Raw genomic sequence first — 17,056 nt, forward strand, 5'->3', positions numbered from 1 at the left:
ATGGAAAAATCATATTTCCAATATAAGCAATAAACTTAGCAGTGCTGTTTTTGCTTTGAGACAAATTAAGCCACTAATAACCGAAGATGATGTGCACATGCTGTATTTTTCATACTTCAATGCTATAATGAACTATGGTATAGAAATCTGGGGTCACTCGCATGAGGCAATTAAAATATTTAAATTACAAAAGAGAGCAATTAGAATAACAGGAAACAAAAGAACAAGAGATAGTTGCAAGCCTCTTTTTCAAAAAATATAAGATTCTAACCTTCTACAGCTTGTATATATATAAAATTCTGTTCCTTGCTTGGGATCATAAAGATAAATTCAACAAAAATGAATATGTACACCACCACCACACCACACCAAGAAATTAAGAATTCTGCAGTGTAACACAACTCAACATGAGAGAAGCAGTGGTTACATGGCAGTAAAGTTGTACAACTCTTTACCACCACACATCACTAATGCCAAATGGAAGGATAAGTTTAAACAGTCAATCAAACAACTGCTATTAGAAACCCCTTTATATTCAATCAGAGAATTTCTTTCAAACTAAAATAGCTGAAACAAACAGACATAGTACACTTAAAAAAAAAAATTACACAGGTATAGATAAAAAGTGAAATGTGTTAACGTCTTAATAGCATTGTTTTATCTAAAGATTTTGTTTTTCTACAGTATTATTGCTGTTAAAATTTTTTTATAAATGTAAACAAAATGGGATCTAGAATATGTATGTGCTATGTGACTGTATTATACTGTATATGTAAAATGATGGACCCATAGCATAAATTATTGCAATTAAATGTTCTGTAATTTAGGTACATAGGTTCTGTATGCCTCATAAAATCTGTTCAGTTTATAGTATCTAAAATTTTTTAACTATGATTTTAATTTCCAGAAATGTTGTGGCTAAAATTTATTAGTTATCTTAGCAAAGCTATAATTAGAATCAGTAAAAGTAATGTATTTTATTGGAAAACTGACAAAGCAAATATGTACTTGGACTTACTCCATAGATGTACATCATAAGCTGCTAAATAAATAAATAATGCAATATACTTTTTAAAGCATTCTGGAAATTCAGGATTCCACATGACTGGTACCTGCTTATAATATTTATTGCTATACAAATATCTGGTCTGGAAACTAACATGGTATACATCAATGAACCTATTAATTTTCTGCATCTTTTCTCCATGTCTTCATTTTCGATTTTTTCACTTTTCAACACACTGTGACCAAATTTTCCTCTGTAGAAGATGAAATAGATTGTATTCAAACACATCAAAAACTCTCAATACGTTTTCAGGATAGGTACTTTGACAAATAGTGGTATGGAGGGTAATTAAATTTTGACATGTATTCATTCCCAAATAGTTCCCAATCACACCCAAATCCTTCATTTTAAAGTTCTCTCTTAATACACTTAGTAACAGCTATAAATTGTCATTTTCACTCTGTGGAGTTCTGCCAGCATACCATCACTGTAAACAAGTATGTATCTTTTATGACTAGTGTCTGTGTTTATATATAGTCAATGTTGTGTGGAATTTAACATTCCAATTAGTGAGTCCTTTGAACCATACAGAACCTTTCTAAATTTAGAAACTTAACCATTCATTTTATTGCAACATCCAGTAGGTAACTTAACATAATCTCCAACTCTCTCTCCATACAAGAGAGCACTACTAACATCCAGTTGCTGTATGGGAAAGTTGTTATCATTACAAACAACCAGAAAAGTCTCACTGAAGTCAAATTTGCTACTGGACTGTATATTTTTGAATAAGTCAATTTTTGTTGGAAATCTTTAGCTACAAGACGAGCTTTATAAGAAATAACATTACCTTTCTCATCTCTTTTTTTGCCTAAAAACCCACTTTGTGTTAATAACATTACAGTTATTTGGCTTACATACATAATCCCAAGTATAATTTTCTTCCAGGGCTTGCAGTTCTCTTGCTAGGGGATCTTTCCAACTTTTTGCATCACTACAAGACATCACTTCAGTAGGTATAGGGTCATCATCATTCGTTGTCAGCAACAGGCCCAACTCATAATTCTCTGAGTAATTCGATGTTGAATATCCTCCCGGGTCTCAAACTGTATGTCATGTCATGAAGGCAAAAAGTATGTGGTATGCAGACAGAATAGCTAAGTCTCAGGATAAAATTAAAACCATATGGTCAGTCATAAAGGAAGTGGCTGGTCTGCAGAGACAGGTCGAGGATATAGAATCAGTGCGTAGTGGGAATGTCTGTGTTACTGATAAGTTGCATATATGTACAGTATTTAATAATCACTTTCTGAATATAGCAGGTGAACTAAATAGGAACCTAGTCCCAGCAGGGAATCATATAGCGCTCTTAGAAAAAAGTGTTCCGAGACTGTTACCTGAAATGCTCCTCCATGATACTGACAAGAGGGAGATTGAGTTAATAATTTAATCACTAAAGACCCAGAACTCTCATGGATATGATGGGGTATCTAGCAGAATACTGAAGTATTGTTCTATGTATGTTAGCCCAGTACTTAGCCATATCTGTAACTTTTCCTTTAGGAGTGGTCGGTTTCCTGACCGATTAAAGTACTCTGTAGTGAAGCCACTTTATAAAAAAGAGGAGACATGATAATGTTGACAATTTTAGACCTATTTCTATGCCATCGGTGCTTGCTAAAGTTATCGAGAAGGTTGTATATACAAGGTTACTGGAGCATTTAAATTCACATAATTTGCTGTCAAATGTTCAGTTCGGTTTTAGAAATGGTTTAACCACTGAAAATGCTATATTCTCTTTTCTCTGTGAGGTTTTGGATGGATTAAATAAAAGGTTGCGAACGCTAGGTGTTTTCCTTGATTTAACGAAGGCTTTTGACTGTGTTGACCACAAAATATTACTGCAGAAGTTGGACCATTATGGAGTAAGGGAAGTAGCTTACAATTGGTTCGCCTCTTACTTTAAGAACAGAAAGCAGAAGGTAATTCTCTGCAATATTGAGAGTGGTAGTGATGTTCAGTCCCAATGGGGCACTGTTAAGTGGGGCGTTCCCCAAGGGATGGTGCTGGGGCCACTGCTGTTTCTTATTTATATAAATGATATGCCTTCTAGTATTTCAGGTGATTCAAAAATATTTCTGTTTGGTGATGACACCAGCTTGATAGTGAAGGATCTTGTGTGTAATATTGAAACAGTATCAAATAATGTAGTTCATGAAATAAGTTCATGGCTTGTGGAAAATAATTTGATGCTAAATCACAGTAAGACTCAGTTTTTACAGTTTCTAACTCACAATTCAACAAGAACCAATATTTTGATCAGACAGAATGGGCATATTATAAGCGAGATGGAACAGTTCAAGTTCCTAGGCGTTTGGATAGATAGTAAGCTGTTGTGGAAAGCCCATGTCCAGGATCTTGTTCAGCAACTAAACACTGCTTTATTTACCATTAGAACAGTATCTGAAATAAGTGACACTTCAACACAAAAAGTAGTCTACTTCACATATTTTCATACGCTTATGTCGTATGGTATTATTTTTTGGGGTAATTCTTCTGATTCAAAAAGGGTATTTTGGGCTCAAAAACGGGCTGTTCGAGCTATATGTGGTGTAAGCTTGAGAACCTGTCGACCCTTATTCAATAGTCTGGGAATTCTGACATTGCCCTCACAGTATATATTTTCTTTAATGTCGTTTGTTGTTAGCAATATTAGCCTATTCCCAAGAGTTAGCAGCTTTCACTCAGTTAATACTAGGCAGAAATCCAGTCTGCATGTGGAATGCACTTCCTTGACTCTTGTGCAGAAAGGAGAGCAGTATTCTGCTGCATCCATTTTCATTAAGCTACCACAAGAACTCAAAAATCTTAGCAGTAGCCCAAACTCAAAAGTCTAAACTGAAGAGTTTCTTCATGGCTCACTCCTTCTATTCTGTCGAGGAGCTCCTGGAAGGGCTAAAAAATTAAGCAAATTCCAGTGTTACATTGTTGATTTTCTTTATTTAAACTTACGACTTGTCACCTGAATATGTTTTTTTTTTTATATTTCATTTTATCTGTTTCTAATATCGTGTTATAATTTCATATATTGACTCGTTCCATGACCATGGAGACTTCTCCTTAATTTGGTCCCAAGGAATGATAAATAAATAAATAAATAAATCATCATCATCATCATCATCATCTGCATTTTCCTCTTCATCATCAAAAGAAACTTCACTTTTTTTCTGTCTTCATTGATGCCTTGCTCTTCTCTAAGCTGACTTCTCTTTTCTTCCAAAACCTCAATCCTCATTTCTTCTTTCTGCCCCTCTGACTCTGAAATTTTGTGTATGTTCTCTTCATCACAACAAATACCGTAGTATCTGATTCTGATACAGGAAATTCAGATTTCTTCTCCTTTTCAGACACTGCTGGTGGCAAGAAAATTACACCTTGATGCACCTCAATTTTTTTCTGGAAGATGATAATATTTTATAGTCTTTCACATCATTATCATAACCCGTAAAAAAAATGTATCTTGTTTTAGTGTCTAGTTTCAATCTTTTTTCTTTGGGTACAAGAACAGATACATGAGCACCACAATTTTTCAAATTTTCTAAGGGCAATTCCCTGCCATAAAAGGCTTCAGAAGCAGCAGGCAGAACATAGACCAGTTTGATTTTGCACATAAGCCACTGTGTTAAATGATTCAGCCCATAAATGTTTGGGCATAAGTGAAATCGTTGAATGAGCAGCTTTGACCAAGATGTGCTTTTCTTGTTCAGCTCCTCCATTTTGCTGTGGTAAGTATATAGTGCTACTTTGATGGGTTATGCCATTTACACTCAAAAATGTATCTAAGTCAGTATTCATCAACTCCAGTCCATTAACACTCCATAGAAATTTATTTCTCAGACCAGTTTCTCTCTCAGCTTTTGAAATAAAATTCCTTAACAAAATTTTAACTTTGTTCTTCTGTTTCGTAAAGAATACTTTGCAATAACCTTAGTAGTCATCTTTCAGAAGCAAAAAATATGCTGCTCCTCCAAGTGAATACGCCTTCATAGGTCCACAAACGTCTGGATGAACCAAGTGAAGTGGGTTGGTTGGTTGGTTTGGGAAAGGAGACCAGACAGCGAGGTCATCGGTCTCATCGGAGTAGGGAAGGACGGGGAAGGAAGTCGGCCGTGCCCTTTGAAAGGAACCATCCCGGCATTTGCCTGGAGCGATTTAGGGAAATCATGGAAAACCTAAATCAGGATGGCCGGACGCGGGATTGAACCGTCGTCCTCCCGAATGCGAGTCCAGTGTCTAACCACTGTGCCACCTCGCTCGGTAATGTGAAGTGGGGCATTAGCTCTTGATGATCTGATGGGGAAAAGCAAGCAATGTTGTTTACCTGCCAAACACTCCTCACAAGTGACAAACTTGTCAATGAATCCCACTCCTTTATGTGAAAAGAATTCTCTCAAATGTATAATGCTCTGATGGTAAAGTTTTTTATGCCAAGCACTTAGGTTTTCAACATGTTTAGACAAACTTACCAGACCAGTATCAATATTGACTGATAAAAAGTCACTAGTCTTATTACTGTCCATCATGGAGTGTGTTTTATATGCATACATTGAAGTTACCGTTGACAGTTCAGACTGTGTTCATTTTAGGGAAAACAACATACGATATGCTTCATTCACATGTTTGGAAAATGCATGAAGTTCAGTTTTATTGTTCAAGAATTCACATTGTTCCTTGTTTGGAACTAAACATGTACCCTTGTCCAAAACAGAATTAAACTAGCCCTGTTTGGAACAGTAGTCTGCTAAAATAACTTGCTAGTTAATTTTCTTTTATAATTTATTGGTAGCTAACAGTGAGACTAAGTCACCTTTTAATTATTTTTCACATGGATCAGCCTTTTCTGTGTTTTTTATTCTAATTGGCAGTTTGTTTTTGCCAGATAATCAATGTTTTATGAATATTCACTTAATTTGAAAATTATTGACAATGGCAGCTTACTGTTGAGAGAGTGCTCTGTTGAGAGAGTGCTCTTGTATGTACATAGTGTCTAATGTGTAGAACATATTTGCATTAAGTTAATAAGAAAAGTCCCTGAATTTTCCGGAAATGTTACGGTGTGAATTAGAGTTTACAAGTTCCTAACTCCAGCTTTATACTCACTACACCACAATGATCAGGTACAAGTCTTATGTCATACAGCACTTGAAAACTTTAAACACTAATAACATGTTACTGGACATTCAATGGAAACAAATTGCATTTTGAGACATCCCCAATGTGCTAGTATTTTGAAAGAATATATATTCATAGGACATAATTTATAATATAGTTTTCATATAAAACACACCAAATACGAACTTGACAAAATATGTTATGGCATCTCCCAGGTGCTTCAGTCAAAGTAATTATGAGAAGAAGTGGCTGCATTCCTTTCAGAAATATGGCTGGCTTCTTACACGTGTATCCCCCCACCACTACTGTTACATGCACATTAGCATTTCCATGTGCCACAGTGGGAAATGCTGCTTACACGACTTTAAATAGGGTGGCAAGTGAAATTATTCATATGGAAGCTGCGCTGCTTTTAGCCAGAGATCTAACAGTGACATTTATGAAAAAGAAATAGATCCACAAATGCTGGAGGTGGAAATGGGAATGTTGCACAAATTCTTTTGGAGCACCCAATATCCTAATAAGAGAGTTATCTGACAAGGACAACTTTTCATTCAGAAATCCTTTTTGAATAAGTAAAATTAATTTTGAAATCTTTTTGAACCATATTTCTGGCTCTGTACAAAAGTCTAACACATGCATGCAAGATTCTGTGCCAGCTGGCATTAAATTACGAGAACTATTGAAATATTTGGCAGCTGGAGTCACTGCAACACAAGTGTCACATTCCGAACAGCACAATTTCTAAATTTTTATGTTATGTACAATAGACTGAAGGTACCTTGGAAAGTAAGGTTTTACTGAAATAAAAAATACCTTTATGATGTTGACTGTTTTGCAGTAAAATTAACCTCAGCAAGTTCACAATCTCAATTACAATCCTTTGTAACCCATTTCGTCACTTCAAACAATTGTGTGGTACTGTATTACAAGTAAGTGATTAGATGGAGTTGCTGTTTAAGAACATGTTTAAGAACGTTTTTGTATTTTAGAGAGTGTTTATATATGTAGTTGAAGACTAAGCCCATTATTTTGCCATGAGGCTAACTTTTCATGTATATAAACTAATGATGCTGCTGAAATTTGTAGGTGGTGGTGGGGAAAGTGATGTCATGCAAAAAAACGAGAACACGTTTTAAATTTTGCAACTTACGTGTGAGTTAGCATGACAGTGTGCAAGTTAGGTTTTTCCACAAGTAATATGGCTCACTGAGAGGTGGTGGGGGGTGCAGGTGTAAGAAATTCCTTCCCGCGGGAAGCTGGCTTAAAGGCACTTATTGTGTTCTGCATAGATCACTCTGAAAGTTCTTCCGCACTGGACAAAGGACTGTTCTGCTTCAGCTCACTGTGTGGCGTGTTCAACCGTGGCAGCTGTGCACCAAACATCATATTGACTGTGCAATGCTTAGCTGCAAACACTACCATGGACAGCTGCGCATGTAGTGGATTCACAGCTTCAGACTGTGGTTGTACGCTATGCAGAGTACATATACTACAAAGCTGGGTTCACACATGCAACCAAAGTGATGCCACTGTCCGTGGTATTCTGTAGTGAATCCCCAGCTCACATAATTAGCACACCCACCTTCATGCCACTCTGTCTCACTGCTGCTTTATCACTGACTTCATGGTCTGCACAAAGAAAATGGCTCGTAAGTTGACTGTCGGAAATGTGCTGCACAAACAATGCGCCACCAAGGTGGAGCATACCCACCACCAGCAGTGTCAAGAAGCCCCACTGCTACAGGCCGGGAACTGTTTCCCTGTGAGAAATCCACTGCTACCAAAAGAGCGTGGAGCTGCTCATCCACAAACTGCCCTTCCAGGACCTAGTGAGCAAGATCGTCCAGAACTGCAAGACCAACCTGCTCTTCCGGAGCTCTGTCATCATACCCGTGGAGTACAACAGCAGTGATTACATGATAAAGTTCACATTCACCATCACGGCAGTATCATGTCATGGCACCATCATGTCACGGCACTGTCACATCAGTGTGTATTCACAGTGACCAACACATCATGGCACATCAAGTTAATTCAAGCCATGTGATATCAACTTGCATGACTGTCCTCAACAGGTTTTTGCACTTGCAGTGCACATCCACAACATAGTAGCTTATATTCATGGATGCTGGAGTCCATGTTTCTACCAAACTGACATTTATTGGACCCAAAGTGCTTGTAGCTTGCAGGGATAGCTTGTATATTAGAGGAGGAAGACAAAATGTAAAATAATTAAAAAAAGAATGTTGGTCTGAAAAATGTCATTACGTATTAGAGAGTTGGAATTTCACATCTATACAAGAAGCTAGAGGAATAGGAATGTGAATTTTATAAGTAATTTAGAAAGCCAAAGCACCAGCTTTTTTAGTTATTATGTCAAATTGCACCCAGAATTACTAAAAGGAACACAGTATTATGAGCTGCCACCACATCCCATTTTTTTAAATTTTTTTTATTTTATTTTATTTATTTATTTTTTCCAATAGTCGTATCTCCCTCAGTACCCTTCCCTTCAAAATTTGTAGGTTTTCTTTACATCGTGTATTTGGCTTTAATAGTAGAAAAGCCTTATTTGTACTGGTGTTAGCAAGTGAAACCATGTAAATATTGACCACTCATTGTTGCAAAACTGTTTCACACACAATCCAGAGAGCTACTTAACAATAAATAAGTCTGCCACAAAAACATCGTTAAACAAACAACTCTGATACATTACTTGATGTATACTTCTCAAAAAAACATTTTGTCACTGTTGTAGTGTCTGAGTGGTTTCAGTTCATTTCTTTATGAAATATTACAAATGCCTACAATATAAAAATAAATTTCACTTACTAATCAATCTGATTCTAGTCACAGTACGTCCTTCACATTAAGTTGCAGCCATATTACAGTCCATCACATTACAAAATTTTAAGTATGGTGCCAATATGTATAAAAATTCAGTTTTGAAATGTAGTAGATGGCAAGTAATTTAGTATTCTCATGTCATACAATTCGGAGTGCTGCTTCAGTGCTTCAATTAATCTTTTGTCATTTATTATTAAATTATGAATTTTAACAAAATAAATAACAAAATGAAACAATTTATAGCAAATAATAAACAACTGAGATCAACGAGGATGTAACGAGATATAGAGATATATGCTTGGTCATGTATTGAGAGAAAATGAGCTTGGGGGGGAGGAGGGTCACTTGATCAATAGTAGTTAGATGACATCAGCCGTCAAAACTTTCTTCTGAGTAAACCTCGATGGTGTCCTGATGCGATGTGTTGGGACAGCCAGTGTGGATGCCATCATTTGAAATGCATTGCAGAATGTTTTGACGTGACATGACATGTCATGACATGACATGATATGATGCCCAGTGCAAAACTATGACAGAATACTGTTGTTTCAAAACACAGTCACCAGGCAGCAGTCCAGAGTTGCTATTCAGCAGTAGTGGGAGGCTAGTAGCGTCACAAAACAGATACAAATATGTTTAACTTTTTGTGACATTACAAAACTTGCATCTCTTGAGTGGTGCCACTGAAAATTGGGTGTTCACACATGTGCTGTGGTGCCACTGTATTTTGCTACTCTAGTTGTGGAATCATTTTAGTTGCTATTTTTCTTTACGTCGGGTTCACAATGCAACTAATGTGACACCACAGATTGTGGCTTTCTGTAGTGGCACCATGAGCTGCCATTTTAACAAGACACCACAAATACTGTGTAGTTGCACAGCTTTCAGTATGGCATCAACTGAAATCATATGGGAGCATATTAATGTTGTAGTGCAGGTTAAGGCATTAGAGCTGTGACACAGTTAAATACAAGGACGACAAAACCCAAATGTGGATTCGAAAAGAGACTTCGCACAGGGATAAATTAAGGGACACAAACACATTTATACAAGAAATAGCACTCAAAGATGAAAAAGGAGGGGCAGGAGATTAGTTTAACATCCTGTCGACAATGAAGTCATTAGAGTCGGAGCACCAGCTCAGATTAGTGAATGATGGAGAAGGAAGGTGGCTATTCTCTTTCGAAGGAACTGTCCCAGCATTTGCCTTAACTGAATTAGGGAAAAGCTTAATCAGGATGGCTGAACGCAGGTTTGGACCATCATCCTCCCAAATGCAAGTCCAGTGTGCTAATCGCGCAGTGGCGGATACAGAAAACTTTTACCATAATAAAAAATAATCAAGTCACATGTAAAGTTTAAGAAAGCTTTATTTAAATTGATTATACACATATAAAAGAAAATGCCATGTTATGATATAAAAAAGTTACAGTTGTGGTTCTCTTCCTTAAATGGTGATTTCTGTGCACCCATTCTTCCTGGCAAATTGGATAATTACATTGTCAGTAGGACAGCTAATGTCAGGGTGTCTGCAGCTCATGGTCTTGCAGTAGCGTTCTTGCTTCCTGTGCATGTGGTCCTGGGTTCGATTCCTGGTGGGGTCACGGTTTTTCTCTGCCTTGAGATGACGGGTGTTGTGTGTCTTTCATCATCATTTCATCGTCATTCACTCACAAGTTGCCGTAGTGGCGTTAAAGAACTTGTGGAGCGGTGGCCGAACCGCCCCCCAAGGGGTCTCCCGGCCACCAATGCCATACGCTCATTATTATTATTAATGTCAGGGTGAGTGTTAACTCGATTCCTTCGTGTCAACTGATGAAAGAAATGAATGAATAGCGTGGGGGTTGACTGGCAGGGGTGGAAATGCGGGCGGACCTGCAAGGGTGGGGGGAGGGGGTTGCGCCCAGTGTGCCCCCCATATGTATCCGCCACTGTACCCACTGCACTATCCTGATTGTTTTGAAGATGAAAATGCTGTCTGCTATGGCAAACTAACCAGCAGCTGGCATGTAAAGATCATCTGCAAATATACCACTCTTCTAAGATTTTACATTCTGATTATATTCACTGATGTAGACATTTTAAATAACTAATTTCTAGTTTAACAGGTGCCACATCACACTCTGAGGTTATTTCCTGCATACAATCCACTATTTATACAGTGTTTGGTCTCAAAAATGTTATATGGGTCGCTTTTTTGATTACATATTCAGCTTATTTATTTATTCATCCAAAAATCTTTTGTGATTGTGGAATACAGCATATTCATTCTCTCTCTCTCTCTCTCTCTCTCTCTCTCTCCCCCCCCCCCCCTGCAAAAGAGTATCTGCCAAAAACAGTTTTCACTTTTTTCAGTAATAAAATGAAAACATGCTAAATTTGAACGTAGTACAGCAGCAATTACCTTATGATAACTGCAACAGATTACATTAAGTTTTCATTCCATAGAACCAAAAAATGAGATGATTCTTGTGGGTGTGGAATGTGTCAGAGAGTATAACATAAAATTGTAAAACGTTTCAATATAATACTTACTACCTTGATCATTTATCAGGAGATTGTCAAAATAGGTGAATATGAGGGCAAATCAATTATTATCCGCAAAGTAGTTTTAAAATTTAATTGTAATTAAATAGGAAACTTACAAGAACATCATTTTTTGACATAGTCTCCTTGTGTTTCAACTCACTTGGTCCATCATTGTAAAAGCTTCCTGGTGCCCTCATAAAAAAAGGTTCTCGGTTGAGCTGCGAGCCAGGAATGCACCACTTCTTTCACTGCTTTGTATGAGGAAAATCAACAACCTTTTAATGCCTGTTTGAGTGCACCAAGCAAGTGATAGTCAAAAGGGCCAAGATTGAGACTATATTGAGGATGATCCCGTACTTCAAATTTGAGTTTCGGGAGCGTTTCAGCAGTGTGGACAGCAGTATGCGAACAGATATTGTCGTCCAACAACACAACACCTTTTGACAGCACTCCTCGGCATTAGCTTCAAATTTCAGGCAGTAAGCATCTCACTGTAACGTGCACTGTATATTGTTGTGCCCCCATAATGTTCCAGTACTGGACCTTGTGTGTCCCAAAAAATCATAAGCTTCAGTTTTCCTGCAGACAGTTGGGTCTTGAACTTTTTCTTGCACAGTGAATTTGGATGTTTCCATTCCATACTCTGCCATTTACTCTCCAGCTCGTAATGATGGATCCATGTTTTGTCACCAGTAATGATCCTGTCTAAGAATTTGTCCTCTTGATTACCATAGCCATCCAGATGTTTTTTTGCAGATGTTCAAGCGTGTTTGTTTATGCAACTGTGCGAGTTGTTTTGGGACCCATCTTGCACAAACTTTATGAAACCCAAGACTGTTGTGAATGATTTCGTAGGCAGAACCGTGACTAATTTGCAGAATATGTGCCACTTCATCAATAGTTAATCGTCTGTTTAAGAGAATCATTTCATGTGAACGCTCAATGATTTCTTCACTTGTGGCGGTAAGTGGTCGTCCGGCTCCTTCATCGTACATAACACTTGTGCGACCATTTCAGAATTTTTCAATCCATTCATAGACACTCCGTTGTGGCAAAACACTGTTCCTGTACTGTACCGAAAGGCTTCGATGAATTTCGCCCCCTGATACACCTTCCAACCACAAAAAAGTGGATCAATAAATGTTGCTCTTCTTTGGTGCAAATAGACAGTGGATCAGCCATGATTAACACTACAGCAGCAATAACAAAACTAAGCTAGCAGCTTGAAAATTGCAAAGATATAAGGATAAATAAACAAAGCATGTGCCATCAACGTAAAACGACAGCACTACCAAAATAAACAAAAATATAACTAAATTGCGGATAATAATTGACTTACCCTCATATAATGTGGTAAACTGGAACAACTAATATTTACAGAATTAACACACTGTCAGAATGAAACACTGTTATGCACTATTAATAAATTTATCATACATAAAATGCCTAATCTTGACTGTTGTGACCAAGTGCTGTCAAAACTGAAATCTAACAGACATTTTTGCTTAAGCTAGATTAACACTCTGTTAAGATATTCGTCTATAGAGTAGAAGGAGTTGCCTATCAAAAAGTCTTTCACACTCTTTATCTGAAACCAAAATTTTCATGGTTGCTGGCAATTTATTGAAAATTTGTGCTCCTGAATATTGGACCCCTTTTTTGGACCATTGTATATGATTTTAGGTCTTTATGTACATTATTTTTATTCCTAGGATTGATACTGTGTATTGAACTATGGACTGGAAGTAGAGGTATATTACTTGCAACAAATTTCATTAATGAATAAACATGCCATAAAGCAGTTGTTAGAATACAAAGTTCCTTGAACAGGTTTCCAGCTTACTCTATATCAGGAACCTTGAGAAATCCAAACTGTGTGACTTGGACAACACATTATCTGCAGTCAGATGCTTAAGGAGATGCTTGAACACAACCTTTTCAAAAATTTTTGAGTAAGCTGGCAAAAGTGAAATTGGTCGATAGTTTGATGGTATCTCTTTATCCCCCTTCTTGTAAAGAGGCTTAACTTCAGCATATTTTAGACAGTCTGGAAATGTTCCACTGAAAAGAGATTGATTACACAAATTACTTAAGACAGAACTCAACTCGCATGAGCGCTCTTTGATTAACTTCATTGATATCTTATCATACCAACTGGAATTTTACGGATTTTATGATGGATTTTTCTTGTTTGGGAGATGTGAGTGTCTTTTTCCATTTTACTGAAGTTCTTTTTAAAGACTAATCTCCGATACTCCATTGCACTGGTCACTCAACCTGATAAGAACAAGCTAAGATGTTTGCAGCATTACAAGCACTTGTTACCAAAGTCTCATTTATTTTTAGAGCTATCTGTTCCTCTGCCTTTTTGGCCCCACCTGTCTCTGTGTTCACTATATCCCATACAGTTTTTATTTTGTTGCCTGATGTAATTATCTTTTTCTCATAATAAGACTGCTTCAATTTCTGGATTACTTACTTCAATATTTCGCTGTATTCTTTGTAATGCATTACAATTTTACCATCAGAGATGTTCCTAGATACTTGATAGTGTCTCCTTTTTGTCCCACATGATATCTTTATTCCTTGTGTAATCCACGGTTTCTTTTTTTACTTCTGTGTGATTTGAATTACTTTTCGGGGAAAACATTTATCAAAGGGGAAGGTAACCTTATTAATGAATGCTTTGAATTTTCCATTTGAGTCAGAAGTATTGTAAACATCTATCCAATTCATATCTTTAAGCAATTTCCTGAATTTAAATTTTTGACTAATTTATTACGCTCCTGTACTCATATTTAATAGAGTTTTTATCCTGACAAGTTTCAATACTTAACACAAGATGGTCTATGTCATGATCAGATAGCCCATTTACTATTGGTTTTGTGATAGTACTTTTTTCCCTAGATTTGTCTACAAAGATATTATCAATAGCAGTCTCAGAGCATTTACATATCCTAGTTGCAAAGTTCACAGCAGGAACAAAATTGAATGACAGAGCTTTTCAATAAACCCACATTAAAATCACCAGCAACCACTATTAATTTTTTTTTTAAGATGCTAGTGTTTTGAAATACAGTCACCAGGGACGGAAAGTGGCTCAACAAGTATAACTAAGTTAAACTTTTTCTGGCATGACAGAAGTTGTGTCTGTTAAGTTGTGCCATTAAAAGCTAGGAGTTCACACTTTTAACTGCACTACAACTGCAATATGCCACTACCTGTGGCTGTACTTTTGTTGTGTGTGTGAACCCAGCTTTATTGTTATTTCTTCACCCTCTAAATGTATTGGAGGGAGGGACATTGGCATCAGTACAGTCATCAGCCAGTAGACCTTATTCACTAACTTAAAAGCTATACACATATTAAGAAGACATATCAACCATGAATGTATTTTTTTAAACGGTGATGTTAATGTAAGAAATAATGCTGTCTTCGTGCAATGATAAAAATGTGAACAGACAGCCCAGTTAAGAAAACTTGAAAAACACGAAGCACTTCACAAATACTGAACCCACCGGAAGAGACACTAGTCATTATAAACCGAGAGCTGTCCGCCCTACCTAAAACTGTAAAAGGATATTCTCCGGGATGGTAGGTTGTTGATGAAATTAGAGGTGGATATGGAGGGATATAGGGGACTGAAGTTTGGTTGCGTGTGACAAGATTGTTCCGACAGAAAAACCAGGGAAGTGACGTAGTTCACAGAAGTTAGCGCATTTAGTTGAACAACGAGGTCACAAAACCTCCTTGCAGTTGCAGGAATTGTGAATATAATTTTAGAAGATGAAATTTTTGCGGGTACCAATCACTACGTTTGTGCACCCGGCTGAAATGTAGCCGGCTAGCCGCCAGACGGAGGAAACTGAATATCGATAACTAGTTCGACAAGTCGATAAGTGAAGGTCAGTATTTCTCAATAATATCGATAGCAAGTCTTCAGGAGTCGATAGTAGTAGACTTTTATGTTAACTTTTAAGTTTGTTTACATAGTTGAGACACACTCGAATTATAGTAATTAGTTAAATGGAACACTTCGCACCGAGTTCACTATAATTTAAAATCTTATGGAAATTCAAATGTCTCTTATTTCTGTGCTGTTACATCACAGAAAAAGAGCGGTTTTATTTGAGTGCGTACGTAACCTTTCATAAGAAGACGAACAATCACATTAGAAATACGTGCAAGCTTCTATTACTGGAATGCTGGCGCATACATTGCGGATGATTTTGAAGAAACTAAGGTATTTATCTATTGTGCTACATAAACTTTGATTGCTATCAACTTTATGTTTGCTTCCTCTTCCACAAGTATGTGAGCAATAATAGACAGGAACGATTTCTTTTAAGGACAAGTAAATTTCATCCCAGGTTTGTGGTTAATTTAAGAATACAAAGCATTGTGCTGATTGTATTAGTAACTTACTCCCCAAGGATCGTTTTACAGCGATGTAGGATTTGTGAGCTTAACACAAAACAAGATGTTATATACACAGACATATGAATATACACAATTGTGGTTAATGAGAACAGCACAGTAGGTCTACTGTGGCGTTATTGAAAGAACTAAACGCCAGGCTATAAATCCCAAGATTCAGGTGTTTGATACTATGAATTACTGCCAGACAGTTGATGTGGCACATGTATCTCTGAAATAAAGGCCCATTTGAATTGTTTCTCAAGTTCCACGTTAAATTTTTGATACTCATGTAATTTTCTCTGTGACACACTGTACAAGTGGGTGAATTATTATCTGACTGAGTCTGACCAGTGTGCTGGCATGCAATGTTGTTGTTTACAGGTACTTTCTTTCTTCTTACCCTCCTCACTCCATCTATTTATCCCATCATGTTGTATTTGCTTGTATTTCCTATTTTCATCTTTTATATTATGAACATTTCCTGTTCTTTTTCACCTCTACTTTGCTGCTGTGTATTTTTGTTTTTTTCTCTTGTACCCCTTCCAATTTAGTCTACTCTTTATTAGCAGTCTGTCTTTCCTGTATCTCTGACTTGTCAAATTCTGTCTAGGCATTGGGCATTAGGTAATTTTACACTCTGTGAGTAGTCTCATTTCCTCCAATCTGCTGATCTTATTTTGGAAATACAGAAGTGTCCGATCCCACCCGTCTGCTTTGACCCATGACGTCACAAATATGTCGGAAACAAAAACAAACACACACACTTTCCACAAGAAGCCTAATGACACTAACGGGACAAGCGCGGGAAATGGGGTGTTTTGGGTGGGGGGCAAACTAAATATAAACAAATTTAGACGCCTTGCGTACCTACAACGTGTAAGTGAAGACAGCCATGCATGAATACCGACCCACCTCCCCAGGGGTCGTAACCCCTGCAACCCATAGAAGATAAAGATGCTTCAGTAGCTGATTAGTGTTTTTTGTCTTTAAAAAAAAAAAACTCACGGAATAGAACGAACAGATCAAAGATAAATATAATAAACTAAAACAGAAACTCGAGGAAACAGATAATTAAAATAA

At 37.1% G+C, this 17,056-nt stretch overlaps 1 protein-coding gene across 1 annotated transcript in view; it reads left to right on the forward strand.

Moving 5' to 3' along the window:
- The first annotated feature begins 15,498 nt into the window (after nucleotides 1–15,498).
- The window catches only part of LOC124544858 (phosphatidylserine decarboxylase proenzyme, mitochondrial), a 116,845-nt gene continuing 115,287 nt past the window's right edge, over nucleotides 15,499–17,056 (forward strand). The window contains exon 1 of the mRNA XM_047123570.1: nucleotides 15,499–15,800. Coding sequence (XP_046979526.1) covers nucleotides 15,760–15,800 — 41 coding nt within the window. The 5' untranslated portion in view covers nucleotides 15,499–15,759. The remainder of the gene's footprint in view (nucleotides 15,801–17,056) is intronic.

The sequence above is a fragment of the Schistocerca americana genome, chromosome 8 (genome assembly GCF_021461395.2).
Source record: "Schistocerca americana isolate TAMUIC-IGC-003095 chromosome 8, iqSchAmer2.1, whole genome shotgun sequence".
NCBI lineage: Eukaryota > Metazoa > Arthropoda > Insecta > Orthoptera > Acrididae > Schistocerca > Schistocerca americana.